The sequence below is a fragment of the Oratosquilla oratoria genome, chromosome 20 (genome assembly GCF_046742065.1).
Source record: "Oratosquilla oratoria isolate Oo_2021 chromosome 20, ASM4674206v1, whole genome shotgun sequence".
Taxonomy (NCBI): domain Eukaryota; kingdom Metazoa; phylum Arthropoda; class Malacostraca; order Stomatopoda; family Squillidae; genus Oratosquilla; species Oratosquilla oratoria.
Genome location: NC_134796.1, coordinates 24260969 through 24275677, shown reverse-complemented (window position 1 = coordinate 24275677; position 14709 = coordinate 24260969). Strand labels below are relative to the sequence as shown.

Below are 14709 nucleotides of genomic sequence, written 5' to 3'. Positions count from 1 at the left end.
TGTGAAAGTTTTTTTCTTATTTGGCCAGTTTACCAAATCAAATTAAGAAGAAAAAACAGTTCATGAAAAGCAATTTGATGACAGCGTTGTCTGCAAGGGCCTCAACATAGGCGATTTGGAGATTCATGCAACTAATAAAGAAAAAAGTCACGTATTGTACCGTGCGTTATGATGGGTTGACAATATAGGGTTCCATATTGGATGAATCTAAGACGGGAACTACGTTACAAGAGATGTAAATAGAAATCTGTGGTAGGGACAGACTTAAAGACCTTTTCCATACTCTTGAGAAGTGTCGAGTAGAAGAAATAATATCGTGTCCTTAGCAAAAAAAAAAAAAGAAAAAGAAAAAAAAAATCGTCTCTCCAAATATTCCATGAGCAAGGAACGTCTGAGAGGCGGGGAAAGAAGTGGACGGTTGCCATTATCGTTTGTTTGCTTGTCGAGATCTCTCCATCTTAGGTAATTTGATTTTGGTCAACGTCAGAGAATCTTATTTAACCCATTCAACTCCGATGACAAGATGTCTTGTCATTTGGTCAAATAAAACAAAAAATCATAAAACACCAAAATGTTTGATCAAACACCAGAAAAATATGACGTCAATCCTCGCTTCGCTCGCAGCGAAGCGAGGATTGACGTCATATTTTTCTGGTGTTTGATCAAACATTTTGGTGTTTTATGATTTTTTGTTTTATTTGACCAAATGACAAGACATCTTGTCATCGGAGTTGAATGGGTTAAGTAGTGGACACAACACCCAAACTCTTTCAAAGGAATAAAAACTACGATTAACTCACTGAAAAGTGTCTTCAGTTCTGGCTGACATCATGAACATTTGATTCAGCGGAACCGAATTAATGAGGTGGGTTATATGGAAGTGACAAGAGACGGTAGTATTGAAGACCTGTAAAGGCTACTAAATTCTGTATTTTAACCTGATGGGAAAGATTTCTGATCGTGAACAAATATAGAAATGTAAACAGATGTTTCACTGTTCAATTACAGACTCGCATACATTACGCAACATACAGCACGGTGGTGTAGAGCAAGATCTATATATACCAGGTCTAACCACTTCCGACCGAATTTCGAGAGAGTTGGCGCAGCGGGCCCGTGACATCACCTGGCTGCTCAAAGTGGGCTTCGCGCGTCCCGTTGCTGTTAGCTGATGTTGGTTCGTTGTACGGGCATGTCGCTGCCTCCGCCCGCACCGCTCCACGCAATTAGTTATATTCTGACAATGAAGATCTATATATACCGGTATATATAGATCTTGACAATATGGCTTATTGTACCATTAAGGGTTGTGGCTCAAACCAAAGAGGAATTAAGCCAAATGTTAATTTTCATCGTTTCCCTGCAAATACACGCACATGTGAACATGTAAAAATACAATTATGTAAACACACACACACACACACACACACACACACACACACACACACACACACATACACACACACACATATGTGAACGTGTACACATATAAGTACACACGACGATATCTCTCCTTCCCGTAAGATAAAAATATATAAATACACACACACACTCATTATTCAAATTTCTCGGTGGCGTAATCGGTCAAGAGTCAGGTATTCAATGTCTAGATATCGGCGATACCTGGTACGAAGCCAGGCCAGGATTATTTTTTTTTCAGTCTCGCTGCGCTTCGAGTCGTTACTCCAACTCTCGTGGGCGGGGAGTTGGAGATATGTGTGCGTGTAAGTTCATAGATCGGACATACGAGCTCTGAGCTCTCTTCCGGGAGGGAAATAGCTGTCGATCACGAGTCCAATACGTGATCCAAAAGACCAAGATGAATCACACACACATGTGAACATGTACACATATAAGCACACACGACGATATATCCCCTTCCCATAAAATACACACACACACACACATATGTGAACGTGTACACATATAAGTACACACGACGATATCTCTCCTTCCCGTAAAATAAAACTATATAAATACACACACATACTTCTCAATAATCAGGCGTCTCGGTGGCGCCATTGGTAGAGAGTCTGGCATATAATGCCATAATATCGGCGGTATTTGATTCGAATCCTGTCCAGGTTTAATTTTTTTTTTTCAGTCTCGCTGCGCTTCGAGTCGATACTCCAACTCTCGTGGGCGGGGAGTTGGAGATATGTGTGCGTGTAAGTTCATAGATCAGACATACGAGCTCTGAGCTCTCTTCCGGGAGGGAAATAGCTGTCGATCACGAGTCCAATACGTGATCCAAAAGACCAAGATGAATCACACACACATGTGAAAATGGAATTCCTGATATTTGAGCTGAATTAGTTCTCATGGGATGCAAAAAGTCGCTATGAGTATAATGCAATTTGAATTATCCATCTAGCTGTCCTAGTTCTCGAGATATTGCATTTTGAATGGAATTATATCTGGCCTATTTTGCCCCCGGAAATCGGGCCGAAACGTGCGGTCTGACTAATCGCCGATCAAACGTAAACAATGACGGTTTTTACTGACAGGCACAATTTTATATACAAATTTAGCATATGGTTGCATTTTTTGACCTATTTTCTTTAAGATGTGTGATTCCCATGTAATTTGATCATAGAATTACGTTTTTATCCTCTGCAAAATTACCCACCACAGCTACGAATACCGTCAAATTACATGAAAATCACACATTTTAAAGAAAATAGTTTGAATAATTCAACTATATGCAAGCTAGTACACTAATAACACAATAGTAACAAACTTAACAGTGTAGTTTGATCCATACCACCAGTGATCATAGATAGCGGGCAGGACGAATCGTAGCTGTGGTCCGTAATATTACGGAGGATAAAAACGTAACTGCTCTTTGATGAAATTACATGAAAATCACACATTTTAAAGAAAATAGTTCAAATAATTAAACTATAAGTCTATTACACTAATAACATAATAGTAAGAAACTTAATAGAGTGAAGTTTGATCCATACCACCAGTGATAGATAAGATGGCGGGATGGATGTTGTTATCCGATAATCCGACCAGATAGAAAAAAACAAAACTAATTAAAACCACCGATTTCTCAGCTCTATCGTAACACGCTGCCTTTGTTTTAATATTAGAATAATTCGCGATACTAGTAGTTTTTCTTTATTATAATCAGTTGCCACAACCCTAAATTTGTTAGCTAATTTTTTACGTTGAAACATATATCAATTTTCGATTTACTGCTGAATGCAGGCCGCCATGTTTATCTTATGTTTTTATTGACCGACATGTAACTGATGATGTGAATATTTGAAATTTACTACGATCGTAGTAAATACACTCGCACAACATTTTTATTAATTAAATTTCCCGCAGTAGGTAAATTTGGCTGTTTGAATGGCGTGCGCATAAAATGACGCGCTATTGTGCTCATCGACAGTGGCGCCTCTGGTGGTGTTTGACCTACCTATATAAGCACACACGACGATATATCCCCTTCCCATAAAATACACACACACACACACACACACACACACACACACACACACACACACACACACACACACACACACACACACACACACACACACAAAATTGGGAGAAGAAGGAATAAAAAAAGTAGAAAATGAGAAGGACCTGGGAGTCATTGTTATGAATAATATGTCACCTGAGAAACATATAAATAAGATTTTTGGAGAGACTTATAATTTAATAAGAACAATCAAAGTTGCATTTACATACCTGGATGAAGAAATGGTGAAGAAAATCCTAATCACCCTGATAAGACCAAGATTGAAATATGCAGCAACGATATGGTCACCAAGTACAAAAAAATGTATAAAAAAAATTGAAAGAATACAAAGAGCAATTACAAAACTGGCACCAACACTCTCAAAACTATCATATGAAGAGAGACTAGAAAAACTTGAACTACAGACACTAGAGCAAAGAAGAGAGAGAGGAGATTTGATAGCTATTTACAGAATCATGAAAGGCATAGAAATTACTGACAGAGAGAATCTGATAAAATGGGATGACAGAAATACAAGAGGACACGGAAAGAAAATAGAAAAAGACAGCTATAGAAGAGACTTGAAAAAGAACAGCTTTCCTCACAGAGTAATAAACAGTTGGAACAAGTTAGATGAGAAAGTGGTGTGTGCAAAAACAATACATGAATTTAAAAATAGTTTAGATAAAATGAGATATGAAGACGGGACCTCACGAGCATAGCTCCCCTTCCCGTAAAATACAACTAGGTAAATACAACTAGGTAAATACACACACACACACACACACACACACACACACACACACACACACACACACACACACACACTGATAATAGCAATGAGCTAGAGAGAGAGAGAGATAACGGGGGGGAAAATATAATAGTCCCAGTCTTCCTTAGCGTTTCACAGTTTTCTTCAGTAGTTTCACAAAGAGAAAACGGAAGCAGCCAGATGACGTCAGAAGCTGCGCAGAACGGCTCAAGCGGTTAGACCTGGTGTATATAGATCTTGGTGTAGAGGTTAGCATTGATAGATACAACGACGCAGGCCCAGTAGATGATTCTTGTTTGTGATAGTTGTTGAAAGAGGCTCTCTTAAAAAATGGTTGGAAGCCTCATCTGTATCCTTATCAGTATTTGATGATGTCACATTACATGCTTTTGTAACTTAGTTACACATTTCTTGACGCTTGTTTTAGAGTGTACATTTACCCAAAATTTACCTGTGATGTTTCGTGAGTCCTTGACCACTTGTCATTAGTGAATTACCCATTTCTCATCCCATTCGTTACCGTTACCTCACTGACTAGGCTATTTACAGTAATATCTTGTTCATCCACATCATATTGTTGTTACATTTTTTTGTAAAACTTGCCATTCTTCCTCCGTACCTATTAGCACAGACCATTGAACTCTACTTTCATGAAAACATCCTCTTCCACATGTGTAGGTACACGTAGTGGAAGCTTTGGGATAGTCGCGGAAGGAAGGTGCGAGTGCGTGGTTTGTTTGGTAGGTGGGCAGAGATCTTTGTCCTTATCGGAGAGTCTGTGTTTTAATGGTTCTGTACGTTTTCTTAAATGCAGAAGCATAGGATGTTGCTCGGGAGGGACTAGCTGGGGTAACTTATCTTTCCATCACACGCTTCCGTGTTTCGTAGAAAGAGATGCCACAAGTTGCTTTCTCGGTACAAATTTCTTTTTCTATTTTGAAGGTGGGACAATCTCGGGAGGTGGATGCATGCTTGTTGTTAGAGGGGCAGTTGACACATTGAAACACATTTGCAGAGCAGGCATCTGTAGGATGTTCGCCTGCACACTTACCGCACACGATCGTTTGGCTATGACAAAACTTAGCAAGGTGACCATATTTGAAACACTTATTACAGCGCAAAGGGTTGGGGACATATGGTCGTACTGAGACATGGATGTATCCAACTTTGACATGGTCAGGGAGGGTTGTGGAGTTGAAAGTGAGGATAATAAGGGGCGTGTTCACTCGCATGTTCTTTTCCCGGTCCAGTCGCGTTATGAATTTGACATCTAGAATCCCTTCGTTTTTCATTTCTTCGAGGATGTCAGACTCGTCCATGGTCATCAAATCTCTGCAGTGGATTACTCCTCTGCAGGAGTTGAGTGACCTAGGGAGGGAGGCAACAACATCGAAGGTATGAAACTTCTTGGCCTTAAGTAAGTCACGTGTGGCTTTCCCAGAGTTGGTGGTAACTTGGAGATCTCCGCTTCTAAGTTTCCTAACCTGGTTGATATCATCACCATAAAAGGACAGACATTTCTTCAGAATAAAGGGATTGAGTTCAGCTAATCGGGTTTGATCAGAGTGGAGAAAAACATGCGGGTCAATAATAGGGTCGTCAGGGGAAGTGCTTTTAGTTTGCAGAGGTGGAGGTGAAGACTCGATTCTGCACGTCGGGGTGGGGGACAAGCCCCTGTAAAACAAGAAATGTGCTCAGGAGAGCCAAAGGGACAATACGATAGGGGTCGCATAGTTCCTTGGTGACTGGCGATAGCCGCGTGGAATGACACGCTGCGTGCCCAGTGGGGACGGGGTATACATTACACTAAACTACGACAGATTTATACTAGATTTCGCCGGGCCGGACGACCGAGGAGTCTCGCGAGCCAGCAAGGACTCGTGCGGACCCCGGAGAGCTCCGAAGAGACGGAAAGGTCAAGGAGAGAAAGAGCTGGGAAATGCCCAGAAACGGGTGGCAGTGTTAACTGTCAAGATGAAAGCCATCCAACGTAACGTTAGATTATAAGAACTAGTCAACTCTTGAGAGCAGCCCTAGCAAGTATGACTGTCCTCGTGCAAGTACCGACTGTCTGCTGCTAATTGCTGCTGACGTCTGTACTGCATCACGTTCACACTACGCCTCATAGATGCCACAAGCTTTGAAAATAACTATTTCTACAACGTATTATAGATATTTTTCATCTCGGCCCTAGTGTGTCAGTACAAAATTCAATTATGCTAACTTGTTACTGCCAGATAAAAGTAATTATTCTTTATACATTATTCTAGATTGTTAAAACCATAAAACGAAAGCTTCACTACAAGTATCGATAAGAACATACCAATCTGTTTCAGAAGTGACAAATGTTTTTGCATTTATTCCCATAATGCACCCCCTTAAACCAGCTATTAAACTGCGATAATAGTGAGCATATCATTGTACTGAAAATCAGTACAGGAAAATTGATGTTTCATGTATTATTTAGTCAGTATTTTTTCTCTGAATTCAGGACCAATATCTAGTGTAAAAGAATTAGAAAATTTAACTGTTTGAATTTGCCTGTACGAGAACATGGTTTTATATAACTTGATGTCGATGAATGTGTCGTTGCGTCACCCCAGTTATTTCTCCTGGTTTAACTTTTCTAAGCTCACTCATCTGATAAAATATATAAAAAATTCCAAAAAACAATATATCTTATAATTTGTTTTACATATGCTTTAAAAAGGCCATTTGTTATTATTGTACTAGAATTTAGCTATCCGTGTATGTTGTGTACGTGAATAATATCATTGTTGCTGGGCAGTTACAGTGAGTTTTCTTCTGCCTTTCTTCCTGGGCTCTATATATTATTAGTATATAATTATTCTCCGCTTCTTTCCTCCTATTTTTTCCTTCCCAATCGTGTAGTTCTTTCTTCATCAAACACAATGCCGATTCATGAAGAATAAACACAACACATAACATGACTGCGAAGAAGATGGCACCATGGTTAGGTTTTACGAGAATGACCTAAGCAGACGACGTTTTGGGGATAGGACCAATAATGTTGCAAGATGATTGAAGGGAATATTAAATCTTTTAGATGTCTAGCGTGCACATGTGCGCACGCACGCGTTTGGTGCAGGATGGAACGTCCAACGTCTTCGGAAAACTCCCAAGGCTCCTCCCCCCCCCCACACACACAGCCATTGCGTTGGACTTGACAGTGGGCCAAGCGCGTCTGACCTCACACCGGACATCTGGGCCAAGCGGCCGGTACACCTGTGTCCGACATTGCCAAACTGCAAGATCAGCATACGTCAAATATATAATTCTTTTATGTGTTCTTTTTTGTAAATAATCGACCAATGCATGAATACTGAGTGTCCATACTCAGTCCATGCATTGTACATTGTAGCAATGTGATTGTACATTGTAGCGATAATAGAGAATAAATTGTTATAGCGGACTGTTGTGGCAACAGCCACCTTGTGCCTGCAAATAGAACCATTGGCAACTGCCGAGTCCTCCTCAGGGTTGTTCCGAGAATGTAGCGCAGTCTAGATGAGGAAATTAAAGCCAACAAACCATCACCTCGTTTGTCTCAACTCCAAACTCATTGTAGATCACAAACAACAAATCTACATAATTTCAATTTGCAAAAAATAAACAACTAAAGAGTTTTTATGTAACCTTTTTAGCCATTATTGACTTTGGGAAGTACTAAAAACATATACCACACATCCACTCACTGTATGAAAATGTCAACCAACAGTGGGTTCCTGCAACTGTATGCTAGCTGAACTTTATCTAATATTTTGTTCAAAACCTGTTTGCTGAGTGACCCTGAGAAGAATGTCATATCTCATCGACAAAATCCATGTAGTCTTTTTAAGATCATAAGCCTAACGTCAATATGTGATCTCTCGGGAAGGCAGGTAATGTTGAAATTTAGATTACACTACACAATCAAAATATATTGGTTTTGCAAACACCACATATTTTGTCATCATTTGTTACTGTTGTAAATAATCTTTATATGAAAACTCCTTAAATTATATTATTGTTCCCTTTACACTTCGGTTCAAATCGATTCGTTCTTTACTCGTAATTGAAAAAATTATTTAAATGTAAACATCGTTAATCAAAATAATTCATTTGTTTTCTGTCGCTGCCTGTTCTTATTTATTTTCTCTGATACATACATAATTATATTATCAAATATTATGACTTGTAATAACTCGTGGTTGATTTCGTTGTCTGTAAGAAAAGTAAAGTAGATTTTTCTCATTATCAGCTAATCTTGACAATCCAGCCACCAAAACATACAAGTTGGTGCGAACACATTCCAAGTCTTGATGTGAGTGATCTCTCGAAGGAGGAAATGATATTTACAACAATTTCGAACGAGTTTAAATGAAAACGTAACAGAAACAAACGTAACGCCGGGCAAGGTAAATCTACATGCTAAAATTCTGAGCAACGTAAATTTGTATTTCATCTATTTTCAGACTCTTTGCACAGAGGAGGCTATGAAACACACATTGATTCCCATGGCTCTAAACCCAGGAACACTATCAGCCAGAAGGTTGAGGACTTTTGGTTCCTGGTCCCAGAAACAAGAGTTACAATGAGTTACAAAAGACCTTTCGGTCCATAACAAAGTCGGAGCTGCGCCGATGGACTTGGTATGATGATGCCGGAGGTGTAGTAAAGATGATCGATTACATATTTGTTAGTACTTGTTGGAAGATCCCACAGAACTGCAGGATTTACCGCAGTGCCGAGTTCTTTGAATTAATCATAGACTCATGGTCTCAACTGCATGTTAAGACCAGGAGAATCTCCAGAAGCTCAGATATGATGCTATGGTATACAATACTATACCATAGTATATAATAGTATACCATAGTATACAATAGTATACCATAGCAGTCTCCAATCGACATGATGTGCTTGATGCCCATGAAGACTCTGTCAAACCATGGAATATCTTCATGCGTGAAAATTTGAAACCTGCCGGAGAGTTCACTGGAGAACGCCTAGAATCGTGTGGTGAGCGTCGCGTGAGACACTGGAGAATATTAATATATGTCGCACTGTCAGTTTGGCTTGAGACCTGGACCAATACAGAACTCTGAAATGACAGGTTAGAGCTCTCATGAGAATGGATAAAGAGAGATATGTCACGGGAATCGCTGCAGATGTCGAGTCATCTCAATGTTTACTAAACCATGAAAAAATCTACTCTAAATTTGTGATCAATGATTATTGACCTAACATCTTGCCTTAATTCTGGTGTAGTGTGCTGTGAAATGTAGAGGAGGCGTGTTCGGCTTCTTTCCTGTTAAGAGAGCGTCGCCTGCGGTCATCCGAAAAATTCTGGTACATGAGAAAATTTTAGGTAAACATTTCAAGAGAATCTCTATGATGGTGGCAAGACTCATACGAAGTTATACAACTGTATTTCGTCTCTATTTCTTATACAGCACAAAATAGATAAAACATTGGCAACCTCTGGCAACTCCATTGCATAATAAACATTCTGTATATTGAAATAGCGCCAATATTTCTATAGCTATTTCGTTTATTGCTACAGAATTGTGTGTATGGAGATATTTGGCAACTCCTCCCATCATCATACACCACAAAGACAGTGGACAGGGCACCAGTACTCTTGAAAAGATCAAAGTAAGGTGACGTCGCTCCTGGCGCTCACACCGTACGTAACAATTTTGATTCCTCGCCCTGTATTGTTGCTGTAATCATGGAAAAATAACAAGAAACAAGAGAGTGAAGCAGCAAAATATAGAGGGCCCGTGAGTGCCTGAACTTGAAACAAGAAGGAAAAAAGAAAGAGGAGAAAAGCAGCACAGCTGCACCCAGCACTCCGCAAGCATCTACTAGCCACGCCCACCTTACACCTCCTCCACCCACGCCACACCACTCACCCTAATCTCACACCTCATCAGCAAAGAAGAAGAAATTGGAGATTTGCTATACATCGCAACCATCAAACAAATGGTAGAGAAAATGGTCGCGAAAATTTACATCCCCTGTCCTGTAAAGTTTATGTGTTTTTTTTTCTATTGTAATATCCTCGGTTGTTCTTTATGGATTTTTGTCATTTTTGTTTCATTTCAAAGAAAACACCATGCTCTTTATTTTCTACAGTAAAAATAAAAGAAATTTTAATTAATTTTCTTATTTATGAAACCTGAATTTTGCAGCATTTTTAATTATTCAGAGAAATAAATTAATAAAAAATCAGAAGTATTGGTTTGATCAAATGTATTCAATAGTTTTTGTTCCCCAGACTCTAAGCTTTCATTTCATACCAAGCTGAAAGATGTGGAAGGATTTTCCATTAAGTAATTAGAGCTTCACTAAAGCTCACTATATCTTCATTAAATATTCACTATGCCTTATATATACATGGGAAGAACACAATACCCTGAGGACTCATACCTAAGTTCTTTAATACATATTTGAAAATTTAATTTCACCTACTCTATAAAGCGATGTGACACTCCCTTAAATCAGGAGTGAGGTAGGGGTGTGACCCTCGATCTATCGCTTTTCAACACTCGCACGGGCTAGATACTGTACAGAGCTGTCGATAAATATCATTGCGGTGCACCTACTGGCAACACTAAAGTAGTTAACCTTGTCTTTGGCGATGTTACTGTACTTATTGCGGAGTCGTTGGAGGTCCTGACTGTGGCCCTCGAGTTAATGGACAGGGAAACGACCGTTAGGACTCCAGGTCTCCTGAAGGGAAAAAAAAAAAAAAAAAAAAAAAAAAAAACCCGGCATTTGGGAGCTTATTGCATAAATCAGTTCATTTTGTCCATGCATATGGCTAGGAGATTGTGGTCCTGGAAAGCTTCACCATAACAGTGGTGGGTCATGTCAAGAAATCCTTGAAAGGATTGGAATAGCACATGGTGTTCTGGACTCGCTCAGCCAGTGATGGAAAAGGGTTTTGGGAAGGATGTATACGTTAGTGCTGCACCTGGGATTTCGGTTCGGAAATTATGAAGAATATATCCAAAAGTACAGGGGTTGGATGTAAAAAATCAAAACTGAAAAGTAGGTATATGTTATGTCCCCCACCTATTCCTCGTTTATAAAGAGGAGAAGCCCATAGATGCATGATATTCAAAGAGGAAATAAAGGATTAAGTCTGCCCTCTGGTTATGGAGAGAGCCTGGGTTTGATTCTCAGGGTAAGTTTTACTTTCTGACGTGTCTGCATTGAAAAGCAAATTGTCAGACTTCTCACAAATGCAGGTTGATAGAATGTTGCATGCCCACATTACCGGGTGCTAATGAGATGGTGTTATGATAAAAATTCTTCCCCAAATTAATAGAAATGGTAAAATTATGACCAACGAAGAAATAGTGATCAAATAAATCATATTTACATGTCATCAAATGGCAAAAATGAAAAGATGTGACACTTATTTTTCCCTATGTTGAATAAATATGTCTAATTTCCGGGTTTGTTAGCAATGAGCATGACGATTTTTTCATCTTATTCAATAAGTTCACATATCCCCCCCCCACACACACGCACTTTCAACAACAGGCAGCATAACTTTCTCAGTCTAATGTATTATGAATTATCACACAACGACCGAATTAGACGACCACATGACGTATTACTTCTTCATCCCTGTATGATAAAATATACAAATATATTTCTCCTTGAACTGATTGACATTCCTTTCTACAGGTCAGCTATGGATCAGCTCGACTCTCCCCAGTGGTGGACCTCTTCAGCAGCGGCTAGCGGTGCTTGGGCAGCCGTGGTGTGCGTGGTCATTGTTGTTGGAAGTGTGGTCAATGTAGCGGTGGCCGTGCACTGGTTTATTGGACGCCATGGGTCCTCGTCTTTGTCCTCGACTTCTTCGGTAGAATCCCCGGCCATAGCCTTGCCCGTTGCTGACTTACTCCTGTGTGCTCTCGCAGCACCACTTCGGTATGCAGCCGCCCCGCCCTTTCTGCACTCCCATGTCCACACTACTATGACCACCATCACTACTACTTCCACGGTGAACCTTGACGGCCCCACTACCACAACCGCATCACCCATGAGGGCGTTTGTACTCAACCCTACCTCGCCTTTCTTGTACACTCATACCATACCCACCCTGCCACCATCGCACGCTAACTCCATCTCCATGACCTCCCCCCGGCCAAAGCATCCTTCAACGCTTGTTCGTCTTCATCGAACCCCCGAAATTGAGTCTCCTCCTCCTTTGACCAGAAGTACAGATACCCTTGCATTCTCAATAGACCTTCTTGGTACTCCTTCTCCTCCTGTATATCCCCCCGCGCCTTCCACTCCACACCCGGCCACAATATTTGGTATATCCTCGCCGTCGGGACCATTGTCGTTTTACAGTTCGGGTCATCATGATCCTCAGCCCCAGACTCAGGAAAGTTCTAGTCCGACAACCTCTTCATATGTAGTTCCTCGAATAGGAGATTCTCCGGAAGAAGGAGGAGGAGGAGGTGATGATGGTAGTGATGGTGGTGGTGGTGAGGCAAATGATGAGGACACTCAATGGGCTGTGGATGGACAGACGGACAAAAGAAGCGAAGAGTTGGACATAGGTGTCACAGCGGACAGAAAAAACACAGAGCATAGCAAGACGGGCTCGGGTGATACGGGGCGCGATGTGCACGCGGTGGTAGTAGCGTCATGCCTCGTGTCTTTGCACTTGGTGGTGACGGTAGCAGTGCACCGCGTGGCTCTTCTTGCTCACCCTGCCTCCTCCATGAGTGGTGCCCCTACACTAAGGTCGCTATGGGTACCTGGTGCGGCTCTGGTTGGGTGCGCCTTAATTTCTGGTGGGTTAGTGGCTGTTCTCCATCTGGGCGGCAACTTCACTCAACATCTGCCTATCCTGGGCGTTTCACCTCTCCCCGGACCAAACGAAGAAGTCTCTTCCTGCACACTAGGCTTCCTTATCTATGTACTGACGCTTTGCAGTCTCGCCACCATCTGTTACATGGTTATCTTGGTGGCTATTCTTCGTCAGCAGGCCAGGGGCAATCGCGCTCCTTCGGCATCGGAGGGCCGCGGTGCTGGGAGTCTTGTATCTCCTCACTTCCATTCCTCAAATATTGGTGACACTGGCTGGGCCATCCGAGAGCGAGAGAATGCTGGTGGTGCAGACGGCGGAGGTGGAGAAGGGAACGTAATGCAAAGCTATGGTGGGCGAGGCCGGGTTGTGCGGGCATGTCTCATGGTGCTCTCCCTGATATTCACACTCTTCCTATGCTGGGCGCTCCCGGTATCTATGGCTCTCTACGCCCTGGTCGACCGCACATCGGGCCTGGCACCCCTTCTACCCTACTGTGACGCCCTAACGCTCCTGTCAGGGATGTTACACCCATTCCTCTATGGTGAGGGTTGGAGTGCTGCTCTTGCCTGCTTCCTCAGTTTGCGGGACAACTTTGGGACATGGGCATACCGTATGAACCTGTTACAGACACACCGCACCCAGGTCACGGCCACCAACAACCACTCTCTCGGAAACGACAACAGGAACATCGTGGCGAGGGATATCCGGCGGAGGCCAGGGTGTTGCTCCTGCATGGGAGAATGCGCTCGCACACACTCGGCTCCTGCACCCTTCTCCGAAGCCGCCACTTTCGCCAATAGTTTCCCGCTGCGCCAGAATCTGCAACTTGATGATCGGACTTGACGATGGCGTTCATGAAAAAAGACAAATAGTGTATATGGCATGACATCCATCATTCGAACTGGGCTTGCCCGATGCAGCATCATTATGTAAGTTGACGTATACGACTTGACTCTAGAAATACGGAGAAACAGGTGATTTAAACATGACCAATGTATGATTAATAAAAATTAGTTCTAGTTTCTGAATATAGTGGTTTATTTCACTAGGACTTTCCCTCTACTTCCATGATTTCATTATTTTTTCTTAATAAATACTGATTGTATAATTTTTATGAAGTCGATATTTCAGTGAAGTTAGTGACACCCTTATGGACCAGAATTATGCGGTATTCTTCCCGCTGAAAACTTATTTCCATTCAAAATAAAATGCTGATAACTTTTGACTATTATCCTTCCTATTTGCTACCATAAATATCTTCTTTACCTCCAAAAATCCCATCTTTTCTTCGCAATATTGTTTTTATGGACAGAACCATTGTTTGTCGGCGACGAGATACTAGTTGATCATTTACCATGAAAAAAATAAAATAAAATAAAACTCAGATGTCTACTGTCCATCTCCAAAGCACAAGAATGAGGGCTGTGGATTCAGAATGGTTCTCTGTGGATTTGACACAATCACCACACTTGGATTTACAAGCAGTAAGATGGAAAGTAACCAATTCAAGTAGCCTAAGAGATACAAAATCTACTCCTTATACTTGCAATGGAAAAAAGAACACATATTACTGTTGTGCAGAATAAACAAAAATACACTGTGAAAAGAAAAAGTGACAAACAA

At 41.2% G+C, this 14709-nt stretch overlaps 1 protein-coding gene across 1 annotated transcript in view; it reads left to right on the top strand.

Moving 5' to 3' along the window:
- The window catches only part of LOC143036404 (uncharacterized), a 15585-nt gene extending 1420 nt beyond the window's left edge, over positions 1 to 14165 (top strand). The window contains exon 2 of the mRNA XM_076203734.1: positions 11949 to 14165. Within this exon, the coding sequence (XP_076059849.1) occupies positions 11956 to 13929 (1974 nt within the window). The 5' untranslated portion in view covers positions 11949 to 11955 and the 3' untranslated portion in view covers positions 13930 to 14165. The remainder of the gene's footprint in view (positions 1 to 11948) is intronic.
- Positions 14166 to 14709: the final 544 nt, after the last annotated feature.